Source organism: Camelus dromedarius, chromosome 14 (assembly GCF_036321535.1).
Source record: "Camelus dromedarius isolate mCamDro1 chromosome 14, mCamDro1.pat, whole genome shotgun sequence".
Taxonomy (NCBI): domain Eukaryota; kingdom Metazoa; phylum Chordata; class Mammalia; order Artiodactyla; family Camelidae; genus Camelus; species Camelus dromedarius.
Genome location: NC_087449.1, coordinates 55458468 through 55470790, shown reverse-complemented (window position 1 = coordinate 55470790; position 12323 = coordinate 55458468). Strand labels below are relative to the sequence as shown.

At 52.2% G+C, this 12323-nt stretch overlaps 1 protein-coding gene across 3 annotated transcripts in view; it reads left to right on the top strand.

Moving 5' to 3' along the window:
• EPHB2 (EPH receptor B2) overlaps positions 1-12323 on the top strand; it is a 175940-nt gene that overhangs the window by 49695 nt on the left and 113922 nt on the right. For all 3 annotated transcript variants that reach the window (XM_064493944.1, XM_064493943.1, XM_064493942.1), the window contains exon 2: positions 10833-10897. In XM_064493944.1, the coding sequence (XP_064350014.1) occupies positions 10833-10897 (65 nt within the window). The remainder of the gene's footprint in view (positions 1-10832; positions 10898-12323) is intronic.

The window sequence follows — 12323 nt, the reverse complement described above, 5'->3', positions numbered from 1 at the left end:
ATCAGATTCAGAGACTGGAGTACAGAAGCCAGGATGCCAGCCTGACTGAGCAAGGGGCCAGATCCAAGGGTAGAGTATGGAACTTGGAAGGTCCTTGGGAACTGAGGCTGGGAACCATTAAGGGTTTAGAGTTTGTACCAAAGCAACACATTTATTGAAGTCAGTGATAGCATCTATTTTTGATTTTTGATACTTAGAATGGCCCTGGCACAGAGTAGGTGTCCAGTAAATGCAGGCTGGCTGGATGGGAGGAGATAGGTGAGTGGCAGGTTTTTAGGTGTACAAGTGAGTGATGTGAATGGACGGACAGGTAAATGAATGGTCAGGTGGATAGACGAATGAAAAGGAAAGAAGGAAGGGAAGGGAAGAAGAGAGGTTGACTCAGTGGGAAGATGGATGGACGGATGGATGGATGGATGCACAAACGGATGGAAAGACAGATGGATACTTAAGTGGGATGTATGGGAGGGCAAATGGGTGGTAGATTATTGGGCGAGTGGAATGATGGATGGGATAAGTGAGAGGGTAGATGGATGGGTGGGTGGGTGGGCAAACGAGTGCGTGGATGGCAAGAAGGCAGAACGATTTCATAAATAGTTGCTTGGATTGGGTGATTCAGTGGATGGATGAGTATGAAAGTAGGTGGGTAGGTAGATGGATGGGTGGATTGTTGGGTAAATGAATGGGTGGGTGGGTGGATGGATGGATAAATAGATAAGTGAAGAGATAGGCACGCAAAAGGGTTAATAGGTAAATGGGTAGGTGGCTGGATGGCAGGCTAGGTAATGGGTAATTGCCAAGACTGGATGGCTGGAAAGATAGATGGATGAGTTGGGGGTGGGTCAATGGGTGAATGAATGAACAGTAAAATTTCATGTGGCTAAATGTCTGACATCTTGCCCAGAAGCAGAGGGGTGGTCTGGATTCTCGGATTTGAGTTAATTGTCCTTCACTGGGAGAAACCAGTGCCAATTAGGCAAATAGATCTAGTCCCAGCAGGTCTTGCAGCAGGCTTCCTAATTGACTTCAACCTGACAGACCCCAGCTTGGACTTACAGTGGCCTCTGTCTTATTGATTTGTAACTTACACTCCATACACATCCAAAAGGATTTGAGGTGACTTATAGTATTAAACCTGCGTGCAACAGGACAGTTAAAAATGAAATGAGAAATTGAGAGGCCACAGAGCAGAGTGGTTAAAAGTGTACCTGGTTCAACTTTTGGATCTGCTGCTTACTAGCTGTGTGACACTGGGCAGGTTGCTTAACCTCTCTGAAGCTCATTTTTCCCTATCTATAGGAAGAAAAGGAGGAAGAGATGAAGGAAGTTGGTTTAATGGGGGAAATGTATGCATGATGATTAGATACCTAGGTGGGATGCTAGATATATGGATGGGTAGATGAATGAGTGGTGGGTTATTGGGCGAGCGGAATGGTAGACGAATGGGGTAAGTTAAGGGATAGAGTGGATGGATGAATGGATGGGTAGATGGGTAAATGAGGGCATAACGTGTTGTGAGTATCAAAGGAGTGACAGCACAGTCGTTGGCATTAAGTAAGCCCTTGAATGATATAGTTTATGGAGCCATCTTGATAACAGTAACCCTATTTCCTGGAGGAAAATTCCAGACACCCAGACTGATGATATAAGCAGGAAAGAGCATTTGATGTCCAGGTAGGCTGGGGGTCAGGGCGAGGTGGGAGGTAGGCGGTTTTAACAGAAGCTGAGGACTACCACAGTGATCCAGACTCAGTCCTGCCCACAAAGTGCTCAGAGTCCAGTTGGGCTGATGAATAGAGAGTCACAGGACAGGGTGACAAGGGTGACAATGAGAGACACATAGGACTGTGGGAGCCCCAGTGCTAGGATCATCAGAAAGACTTCTAGGAGGGGGTGACATCTGAGATGGGTCTTAAAGGATGTGTATGAGAGTCCTAGGCAGGTCAGGAGGGCGAGAAAAGTTGCAGGGAGAAGGAAGAACCTTGAGTCCTGAACTTCAGAGTGAGAGCTCTATCCAGTGGGCAGAGGGGAGGTAAAAAATATTTAACAACCACTCAGTAAGGGTGCTGACTGTAAACAGCTGGGGTGCCTGGGCTCCTGCCTCCCTTAGCCACCTGAGGGGGGGTCCCAGAAGTAACTGCCTTTCTGAGTGCTTCTCCTCTTCTTTAAAAATGGCCATGACAAATGTTCCCCACTAATCAGTCACTGTTAGGATCTCACAAGATAAATTCCAAAAGTTCTCAGCACAGCACCTGGCACACAGTAGGTACTCAGTAATGCCAGCTGCCATCATTATATTTTTATTACCTACTTAATAGATGGGAAGGGTCAGTGGATTCATTTAGGTAAAAGAGCTTTAAAAATTAAAAAACACTGGACAAATGTTAGCTGTGTGAGTTAGCCTAGAGTGTGTCAGGAAGGCTCAAGGGCAATAGACTTGAGTTCAATTTCTAAATTGCTGTGTGACCTTGGCCAAGTCACCTAGCCTCTCAGAGTCTATAAAATGGGACCAGTAACAGTGCCAGGCATCCTCAGGATTGTCGTGAGGACTAACAGAGCTCTCGTGTGTGAGGGCTGTTCCCGTCCCTGCCTCCCTTCTTTCCCTTCCCCAGAAAGCCCTGGTGTTCATTTACCACCCACCCCACCCCCCAGCAACCCCTTCCCAGACCCCCATCCATCATCCTGTCCTTTGCAGAGGTTAAGTGGGTCCCCAAGCAGCGAATCCAAACTCTCCCGAAGCCCTGGCCGCACAATGCGGCCCGCTGTTAGCGAGCACCCCGGCTGGCCCAGAGGATTGGGTTTCAGCCGGCAGCCAGCGCTGGCGGATGCCCAGGCCAGCAGCGGGCAGGCGGGGGGACAGAGCAGAGCAGCCGGCGTCGCGGGGACTCCTCCACCCTGGCCTGAGAAAACAAGAGCAGGCTCCAGGCAGGCAACCGAGGCAGAGAAGGGCCCCCAAGCTGCAGGAGAACAAGGAGGGGCATGTGCTGCAAGAGTCGTCGGGCAGAAGGATTTTACATTAGCTGGGTCCCTTTCCATGAGCCTGAGGGCAGAGTAGGGGGCCGAGCTGGAAAAACATCACGCTGCCTGTTGGCAGATTTCGCCCTAGAAAGTCCATAGCCTTCCCGGAGCTGGCCCAGGGTTGCTCTCGCATTGCCATCCCTTGCTTGCTTTGAGCCAGTGACCCCAAGACCCTCTTATCCGCTGATCCTCATCTGGTTTTCAGAGAAGTGGCCATGGGAAACCCAGTTGGGCTGGTGGTTCAAATCCAGCTTTGCTTCTTTTTGGCTGTGTGACTTTGGGCAGGTCTCTTAGCCTTTCCGAACTCGGTTTCCTCATCTGTGCAATGGGGGTAACAGTGCCAGCCTTGCGGGGTGTGCAGAATGATTGCTCAGGGCCTGGCACTGAAGGCATGGTACAGGAAAGCTCGGATTTTTTTCCCCTCCCGTTTATGAGGCAGCATAGCCTGGTGGTTTCTGAGGTCAGACCAGACAGATCCTGCCCTGCCCCTTACTGACTGGGTGGCCTTGGGGAGGACCTTGATCTCTGCAAGCCTTGGCTTCCCCATAATTTGTTCTGGGATGTCAGTGAGACAGTGTAGATGACACGTCCACCGTCGTCCTCCATGAGTCCGGTGATGCTCGCTGTTGCCTTTGTATGGCCCAGGCTTTGCGTGTTATAAAGACCCTTTGCACCCAGTACCTCCTTGGATCCTCAGAGCAACCCTGTGAATTACACAGAGCAAGGATTTTATGATCCCCATTTTACAGATGAAGAGACTGAGGCTCAGGGAGATGAAATGACTTTTCCAAATTACCCAGTTTTTCATCACCCTTGAACTTTATCTCCTGATTCCTGACTGTTGCCTTCTCTTAGAATTTCTAATATGGACCATGGAATGAATGCTCTAATTCCCAGCCATTGATGGCCCGCCTCTGGCCTCCCAGCTGTGGCTAGCATCTCACCAGGCCTTGCTGGGGTAGACGAGCCTGTGTTCAAGTCAGCTTAGCCTCATTAGCCCCAACAGGGAGCAGCTGGAGCTGCTGGGAAGGGTTCAGAGAGAACAGCATCCACTGCTTGGGTCACGTGCCATCTGAATTGGCTGCCTGGGCTGTGGTATGCTGGTCAGTCTGGAGCAAAGACCCTGGGGAACAGCTAGGCAGTGTCTGTCCATCTTCAGGATAGACCATGTTGTCAGGACAGGCCATGTCACCACCCTCCTCAGGAATCCTCCATAGCTCCCCATTGCCTTTGGGACAAGATCCAGACTCCTTAGCCCCACATTCAAGGCCCTACAGGTCTGGCCCCCATCCTGAGCTACCAGATCCTTCCACCAAGCATTTTGTTCCCACCCCTTGAGACAGAAACTCCAGCATGGTGCTGTGGTTAAGAATATGGGCTTTGGTGCAAGGTAGACGTAGCTCCCCCACTTCCTGGCCATGAAAACCTTGAACAATCTCTCCTAACTTTAGTTTGCCATCTATAAAGGGAAATTAAATAAAGTACCTTTTTATAAATAGTATGATGAAATGAGATAATGAGTGCTAAACCCTCAGCCCAGAGCCCACGAGTGAGAACCATTCCTCAGATTTTACTGTTGCTCAAACTGCTCCTGAAGTTTCATACCTCTGTGCCTTTGATTCTGCTGTGCCCTTTACACAGCATGCGCTTCCCCTCTTCTTCCAGCTCGAATGCCACCTCCTCTGAGACGCCTTTGCTAATTCCCTGGTCAAAGCTAATCCTTTCTTCCCCTGGGTTTCCTGGCTCCCATCCCAGCCGTTTTACTCTGCCTCTCCCTATAGAAAGCTCTCGTCTCGGGCACTAGTCTGGAAGCTCCTTGAGGGAAGGTCGGGAGGAATGTTTCCAGGTCCCCCAGGCTCAGCACAGGGCCTTGCACATATTAGGTAGAGGAATGTTCGTTGAATGACCCTGATCTTGTTACTTAACCCAGGAGAACTCAGGGAGAGATGCCAAGAAGAAAGAGCCTTTGAGTTAAGTTTTGGAAGGGAAGTTAGCCAGGCTACAAAGTTGGAAGGGCCAGACATTCCAAGCAGAAAAATTGGGAATGGTCGATCACCAAGGCGCAAGGAAGCAGTGCCTTTTGCAAGCAGAAGGAAATTCAGGGCGGCTGGACACGGCTGGAAGGTGATTGGCTGGCCCAGTCAGCAGGGGTGTGGAATGCACTGTTGAGGAACCAGGACTTTGTCCTGCTGGCAGTGGGAGCTCTGAAAGGCATTAAGACATGATCAGACATGGGCTTTAGAGCCATCACCCAGCTGCCACATGGAGATCAGATACATCTACTGTGTATCAGGACCAGTTCTCAGTGCTAGGGTTACAGTGGTGAAAGAGGCAGACACAGAGCTCCCCTAGAATGAGGGCCCTGGGAGATGGCAGAACAACAGGACTCACCTACACAATGTCACTTAATTCTCACATGACCCATTTTACAGATGGGGAAACTGAGGCCCAGAGAGGTGTACGGGCTTGCACACACTAGAGAGTGCCAGAGCCAAGGTTCTAGCCTAGGCAGTGTGTGCCCCATTTCCCTGCTGCCCTCCCCTCTTTCCTTTCCTATCCTTACACAGGCCCACACAGAGGGTGAGAATACAGAAAGTCCTGGTATCTGTGTGTGTGTTTTAAGCCTATTGCTGAAGAATCCTAAAAATAACACAGTGAAGAATGGGACCAATGTGGGTTCAAATCCCAGCTCTGCACTGTGCCCTTGTGCAGGCTGCTTCGCCTCTCTGACTTTAGTTTCCGTGTCTATAAAATGGGGTTAATAGAATGTAGCCCCCAAGTTACCATGAGCCTGAAACTGTATTTACAGTGCCCAGCTCAACGCCTGGCACATAGTAGGTGCTTAATGAAAGTTCCTCCTCATGTCTTTGAAACTCTCACCTACTGTCATTAGTGTCGACAGTGTCTGTGACCCTAGAGGAGTATGGCCCAAGAAGGGGTCAGACAGCTGACCAGGGGTAGACTGGGGAGCAGAGGGTGACCACTCGCCCCTGCCTGAAAACAGGGCCCCTCGCAGCCACCTTCCTGTTGGCCCAGCGTTAACGACTTCAGTGTGTCTCCTCTTTTAGCTCAAATATTTCTGAAATGCGCACTGCTCATTCACACATAGCCAGAGGGGTCTCGAGCCTCCCCAGCCTGTGTGATCGGGGCCTCCTGATTGCTTTCTTCTGTGCAGTCTCCAGGAAGCAGAGGGAGTGCGGGCGCAGTGGGGCGAGGGCCAAAGCCGCTCACCAGGGCCCGGATCCTGTTTTCCCACCAAGAAAGGCACTCCCGGCTGGTGACTGGAGGCCCTGTTTCCAGCTTTCACCTGGATGCTAAGCATCTTGTCCACGTAGCCTCAGTTTCCTCATCTTTCCATTAGGGTTGTTCAAATGGTCACTTTAAGCATCCAGGGTTTGGGTACTGGGCATTTCCAGGATTAACTGGGGTAAGAGTGCCTGGAGGCAAGTGAAAGGCAGGGTAGGGGGTGGGTGGTACCTGGGGGCTGGCAAGGATGTGAGCAGGTGGGTGTGACCCAGCAGGGGGACCTCAGAGAGCCGCCGACCTTTCCTGGGCTGCCTCTGCTCCCACTCTCTAGATCGGCCCTCAGCTCCCCCCACTGCCCGGCCCACCTTCACTCACATCAATTCCCACCAGCCATGCTATTGTCCCCTACATCCCTTTGCCTTCTGCCTTCTGCCTTCTGCCTAGCACGCCCCTCCCACTCACCCTCTCCTGACTCCCTTCTAACTCACTCTTCAAGCTTCTATCTGTGTCACGTCCTCCAGGAAGCCGCCCCTTAACTGGGCGTTGTCTTCCGCTCCTTCCACGCCCGGTTCCCATCACGCTCAGTACCCACACACATCCCTGTTGCAGTCTTTGTCACGTCGTGTGGTGATTGATTATCTGTGTACAAGATTGTCGTTGTCACAGTGAGGGCGGGGAGGCGGGCATTTCCAGCACTTCAGAGGCAACTTGGTGGCGCCTAGGGCCCCCCAAAGTGTGGCAGGTGAAGGGATGTTAGGGAGTTTGCAGATGAACATTTTTAATTGTAATGGTCTTACGTTTATTTCTTTCCTTTTATGGCAAGTGATATTGGTTTCCCATTTATAATAATGCTAACTTTTTCCTCTTTAAAATGCACTTAAGGAAAAAAAAAAAGAGTCAGAAGAAATTTGGTAATTAAATAATAGTACAGCCTGTAGGTGGAAACAGCTGAAGTCACGAGAGTCGTCCTGATGGAGCAGGACACTAGCATGTGTCCAAGGCCTACAGTTTTCAGGTGAGGGAAGGGGATTTCGCCTTCGACTAAGTGCTAAGCCCTGTGCCAGGTCTTGGGTCAGGTAAAGAAGGTGTGAAGGGGGGAAGGATCAGAAGGAACAGTGTCGGAGAGGTCCAGGGATGAGAGTACAAACAGCCTGTGCAGCTAGAGCCCAGCTTGTGAATGGAATAGATGTGTGACCTTGGGCAAGTTCCTAAGGCTTTGTAAGCCTCAGTTTTCCCATCTATGAAATGGAACAGTATCAACTATCTCTTGGCATCTTGTAAGAATGCGTGTGAGGGTCTCTGGCTCCTAATAGACAGGGTCTCTGTCTCAGCGAACATGAGTTCTCTCCCTCTGTGGATCTGGGGGATCAGAGGGGAGAAGTCTGGGATGTTATGGGGAGGAAGGAAGCACTGGTGATGGAAATAGGGCTTGGCTTTCTGAACCCACCCAGGTTCCTGAGGCAAGAACTTCTGACTCCAGATTCCCTGGGAAACTGAGTTTGACTTTGGTGCTTGGTTTGAGAGGAACAAAGGGGAAACCAGGGCATCCCAGGAGAGCAGCATCAGATGGACAAGGGGGAGCCCCACAGAGGCTGTGGCCCTTGAGTGAGAGGCTGATGCTTGTCAGGTGTTGACAGGCACTATCTGGGATGTAGAGGGAGATGCTTGGACTCCTTCACTTGCAGGGGCCACCTAATGAGCCCAAAGGGAAGTGTGTGTGGGCCCTGGGTCAGCCGAAAACACCACGCCTGATATAAGAAAGAATAGCTGCCACTTACTGAGGGTCCACTTTGTGCTGGGCTGCAAGCTAATTGACCTCCCCCCTCGTTTAGTCCTTCTGTCCACCCTTGGAGGGTATTATGGCCATTCTCCGGGTGAGGAAACTGAGGCTTAGAAAGCTTGCAGGTCCAAGGTTACAGGGCAAGCAGGTGGCAGAGCGGGTACTGGCGTTGAAGTCTCTCTGATCTCCCCACCCTAGCTGATCTGCTCTGCTTACCTGCTTTTTTTGGGGAGGGTGGAAGGAGGTATAAACATTGAAAGGCAAAAGGCCAAAGAGAAGTTATGGGAAGAGCCCTCGGGGTTCCCTCCTGCCATGGCCCCAGGGGTAACAGCTTTCACAAAGGCGGGCTTGCAGACAGAGCCCCGGACTGGCTTGGTGAGAAGGGAACATGGGAGGCGCCGGCCTCTGCATCCTTCCCAGGAGACTTGCAGTCTTGACCTTCCCTCTAGCCCGTTCCTGTCTGTGAACCAGCCAGCCCATTGATTCCAGTCCTTCTGAGATCCTCCCCTTGCTGGTTCCAGATGTGGTGGGAGGCAGAGGGGAGGGGAGCAGTGGAAGCCCCCACCTGAGCTCCCTACGAGCCCAGAGTTTGAGCACCAGCTTTTAGTGTTTGACTTTTGGCAAGTCATTTGCCCTCCCCGGGCCTGAGTTTCCACCCCAGCGATGAGGATGTCAGTTCACAGCCCCTCCTCTGGGCCGTGGAATCCTCTAGTGCTTGGCCTCTGGGTCAGCCCAAGAATCCAGCCAAGGGGTGGGGCCACCTGCTTGGCGGGCTTGCCTCCCCCACCCAACCTTTTTCTGGTCCCAAACAGTCTCCTCTCTCCCTTGTTCCACACAGCTCCCAGCAGCTGTTCCTCGGGCCCAGGCAGAGAGCCCGGCTTGGCGCGTCTCTGGCTGAGGCCGATGAGAGAAAACAGGTTAAAAGTTCAGCCCTTGTTCTCTCCAGGAAGAAAAATCTGTAGCATTCGGAGTGTGAAAAGGAACCCTTTTTTCAGCTCCAAAGCAGCACAATAGAACTTCCCTCCAATTTGCCATCAAAAAGACGTCCTTGGCACTGGACTCCACCGTCCCTGGCACCCTCCTCCCCCCTCACCAGCCCCCAGTGCAAAGGGACACAGTGACCACAAACACAAGCCACAGGCGGTCATGGGGACACTGCCGCATCCTCTCTTGTCATCTTGTGCGTCTGACTGGGGTCACCTCTGGCTCAGTGCATCCTTCTGCCCCACCCTCCCATCCACACTGCCCCTGTCCTAGTTCAAGACCTTGTCACTCCCATTTCGACCTTCACAGCGGCCTGAACACTGTGCACCCTGCCTCCACTCTCCTCGCCCCTGTCCGTGCAGCCCAGGCCATCAACCTAAGTGTCTAGAAGTTTATGAGGTGGGAGGCAGAAGACGCACACCTCCCACTCTGCCACCAACTCCAGTGTGATCTTTAGGAAGTCTCTTCCCCCTCTGTGCCTCAGTTGCCCTATGTCCAAAATGAGGCAGTAAGGCTAGACCAGGGATAGCATCTCAAATGGTACATGCTAGTTTCCTGGAGCACTGTGCAGCCACAGAGTGTGGGGATTGATTAGTGATGTCTGTCCTGGGCACAGAATTGGAGCCTAGTAGCAAGCATGCCTCTCACTTACTCTCGCTGATCTAGGTGGTGTGGAAGGTCCAACCGTGGCCTCCTAGGTCTCTCTGTCTACTCTCTCACAACTATTTTATTTACATTTCATCTCCACTACCACACTGTGAACTGCTCCATAGTAGAGCCTTGCTATTCAAATTTTCTCCCTCAGGGTACCCAGCACAGAGCTTGGTACATAATGGACATCAGGGTGTATTTGTTGATTGAATGTGTGAGCAGTTTGAGTCTGCTCAATGCACTGCAATTCAGTTCAAAAGCATTTGGAATCCCCTGTGGCAGGGCAGGGGTAGAGGGGAGGAGTGCTGAGCCTGATCTAGGGGTGAATGGGGATCTCTCTGGCCCTGTGGGTCTCCTTTGTCACTGGCCGTGTGGCTCCTTTCTTCCAGCTGCTGGAATGAGGGGAAGCACGTGGGGCCCTGGCTGGTTCAGAGCTGATCTGAATTTCCTGAACCCCCAGAGGGCAGGTGACGGACTAGCCCCCCTGGGCACAATGCTCACCTCCAACACCCCTCCACCTCCAGGGCCCTATCCTAGGGGTGGAGTTGGCTGAGCCCTGGGGAAAGGGGCCTAGGGATGAGGAATTCTAGGTGAAGAATTCTAAGTTCCTGGGGAAGGGGGAAATGTATCCCGGACGTGCGGGCCAGAGGGCCAACGTGAGGTAACTGATGCAGCTTGGCCGGGACCCAAGGGAGGCCCCTGTAAGGTTTTGAAAATTTGACGCAAGCTGAAAAGTGAACAGAACCCTAAGTTTGAAGTAAAAATTTGAAATTTCCTTGAGGACTTTCTGAAGTCTATCCAGGAGACCCCAGGTTAGGACCCTTCCCAACCAGTGAAGGAGCAAAGGAGCAATACCTAGGACAGGACTGGCTGGGAGGGTGGGATGTGACCATGCGTAGAAGGGCTGGAGCTGGGCCTTTAGGGGTGGAGCCTAGAGGAACAGAATCAGATGCTTGGCTGGAGTGTGGGGATGTGTGGGGTGATGGAGTGAGAGGCAGGACCTACAGGGAGGGTAGTCTGTAAGGTCAGATGATTGTTTGGAGGTATGGGAGTAAGTGGCACTCTGTAAAGAAGGCCCTCAAGGGGTCGGTTCTTGGGGTGATTCACAGTGCTGGGAGGGCAGCTCGTCGGTGACTCTTTACTTTCCCCACAGAAACACTGATGGACTCAACCACGGCGACAGCGGAGCTGGGCTGGATTGTGCATCCTCCGTCAGGGGTGAGTCAGCGGTCCTCAGACTGTGCCTGGTCCCCCACGGTGCCTCGGGTTCCACTGCAGGGCCTGGATGCCCCCTCGCATTCCAGCCCCTTTCCCTCCCTCAGGTCCCAGGACCCGACTTCTCAGTGCCCCTACTGCTGGTCCCCTCCCATTGATGGAGTGCCAGTTACCATGACAACATGCTGGATGCTTTCAGCCTTCATCCCATAGAATTCTAAAGGCGAGGCTGAGAAGTGGGTACTTGCAGTACCCCCGTTTTACAGATGAGGAAAGTGAATTGTGATTTCCCGAGCACCCGCTATGTGTCGGATACTGTATCAAAGCACTTTTACACGCATCATCTCCAGTCCTGTGGGGAAGAATTACCTCCATTTTACAAGTGAGAGACTGAGGCTCAGAGAGCGGTAGCTGCCTGCCAGGGACCCCATAGCTTGTAAGTGATGAGGCTCAGGTTTGTATCCAGGGCTGTGACCTAGTCCTCTGGGTCCTCTTTCTGGGTCCCCATCACACGAGGCTCCCGCTTCCCGAGCTCTTATCACCACACTTCTTTGGGTCCAGTGGTCTGAGCCCACGTAGGCTGTAAGCTTCCCAAGAACAAGATCAGGCACAATTTGAGATTCCTCTTTCTTCCCGCAGCAACCAGCCCAGGACTTACACACAGGCTATGGGATCAGACACTTGAAATTGTGTCCCAATTCTGCTACTCCCCAGCTGTGTGATTTGGGGCTAGTTCCCTAACCTATCTGAGCTTTAGTTTCTTCATCTCTAAAATGGTGATAATAGTGTCTTCCTCACAGGACTGTTGTGAGGCTCTTCTGCAAAGTGCCTGATGTGAGTGGGCTCCCCATAATGAGTAGCTGTAGTAACTGTCACCATCACCATCACCGTCATCAGTTCTAATAGCATCCCTTTCTCATCCCCCTGATCTCTGGGGAGGGGTCTGGGCTCCCACCGCCCATTCCTCCCTTTCCCCCTATCATGGCTCCTCCCCTGGGACCCAGCTGCTGCCCCAAGGAGCTGCATCCTTCCACCCCCTCAGGCCTGTGCTCTCAATAGGCAAGGCCGCAGGGTCAGACCTCTTTCTGTGGCTCTTTCTTGTCACTAATTTTCCATCTGCGAAGGCGGCTGGGCCCACAGCCCCTCCCTGCCAGTAATGAGGCCAGGCTGGGCTGCAGGGCCCCGGACGCAATTATTTGGGGTGTTTGGGCTGCAGGGCCCCCGCGTGTTAATTAGAGAGAGGGGAGAAAGGCAGCGCGCTCTAATTAAGTGCTCTAATTAAGTTCTGAAGAAGAGCAGTGATTGTAACAAGGGGCTGACTTTGTCACATGGTGCCACCAAAAAAAAAAAAAATTAAATGCAATGTAGGGAGCTTCAGAGCTGCCAGTGAAGTAGCGGGTGGACCGGCTCCGCCTTCCCTGTATCCATT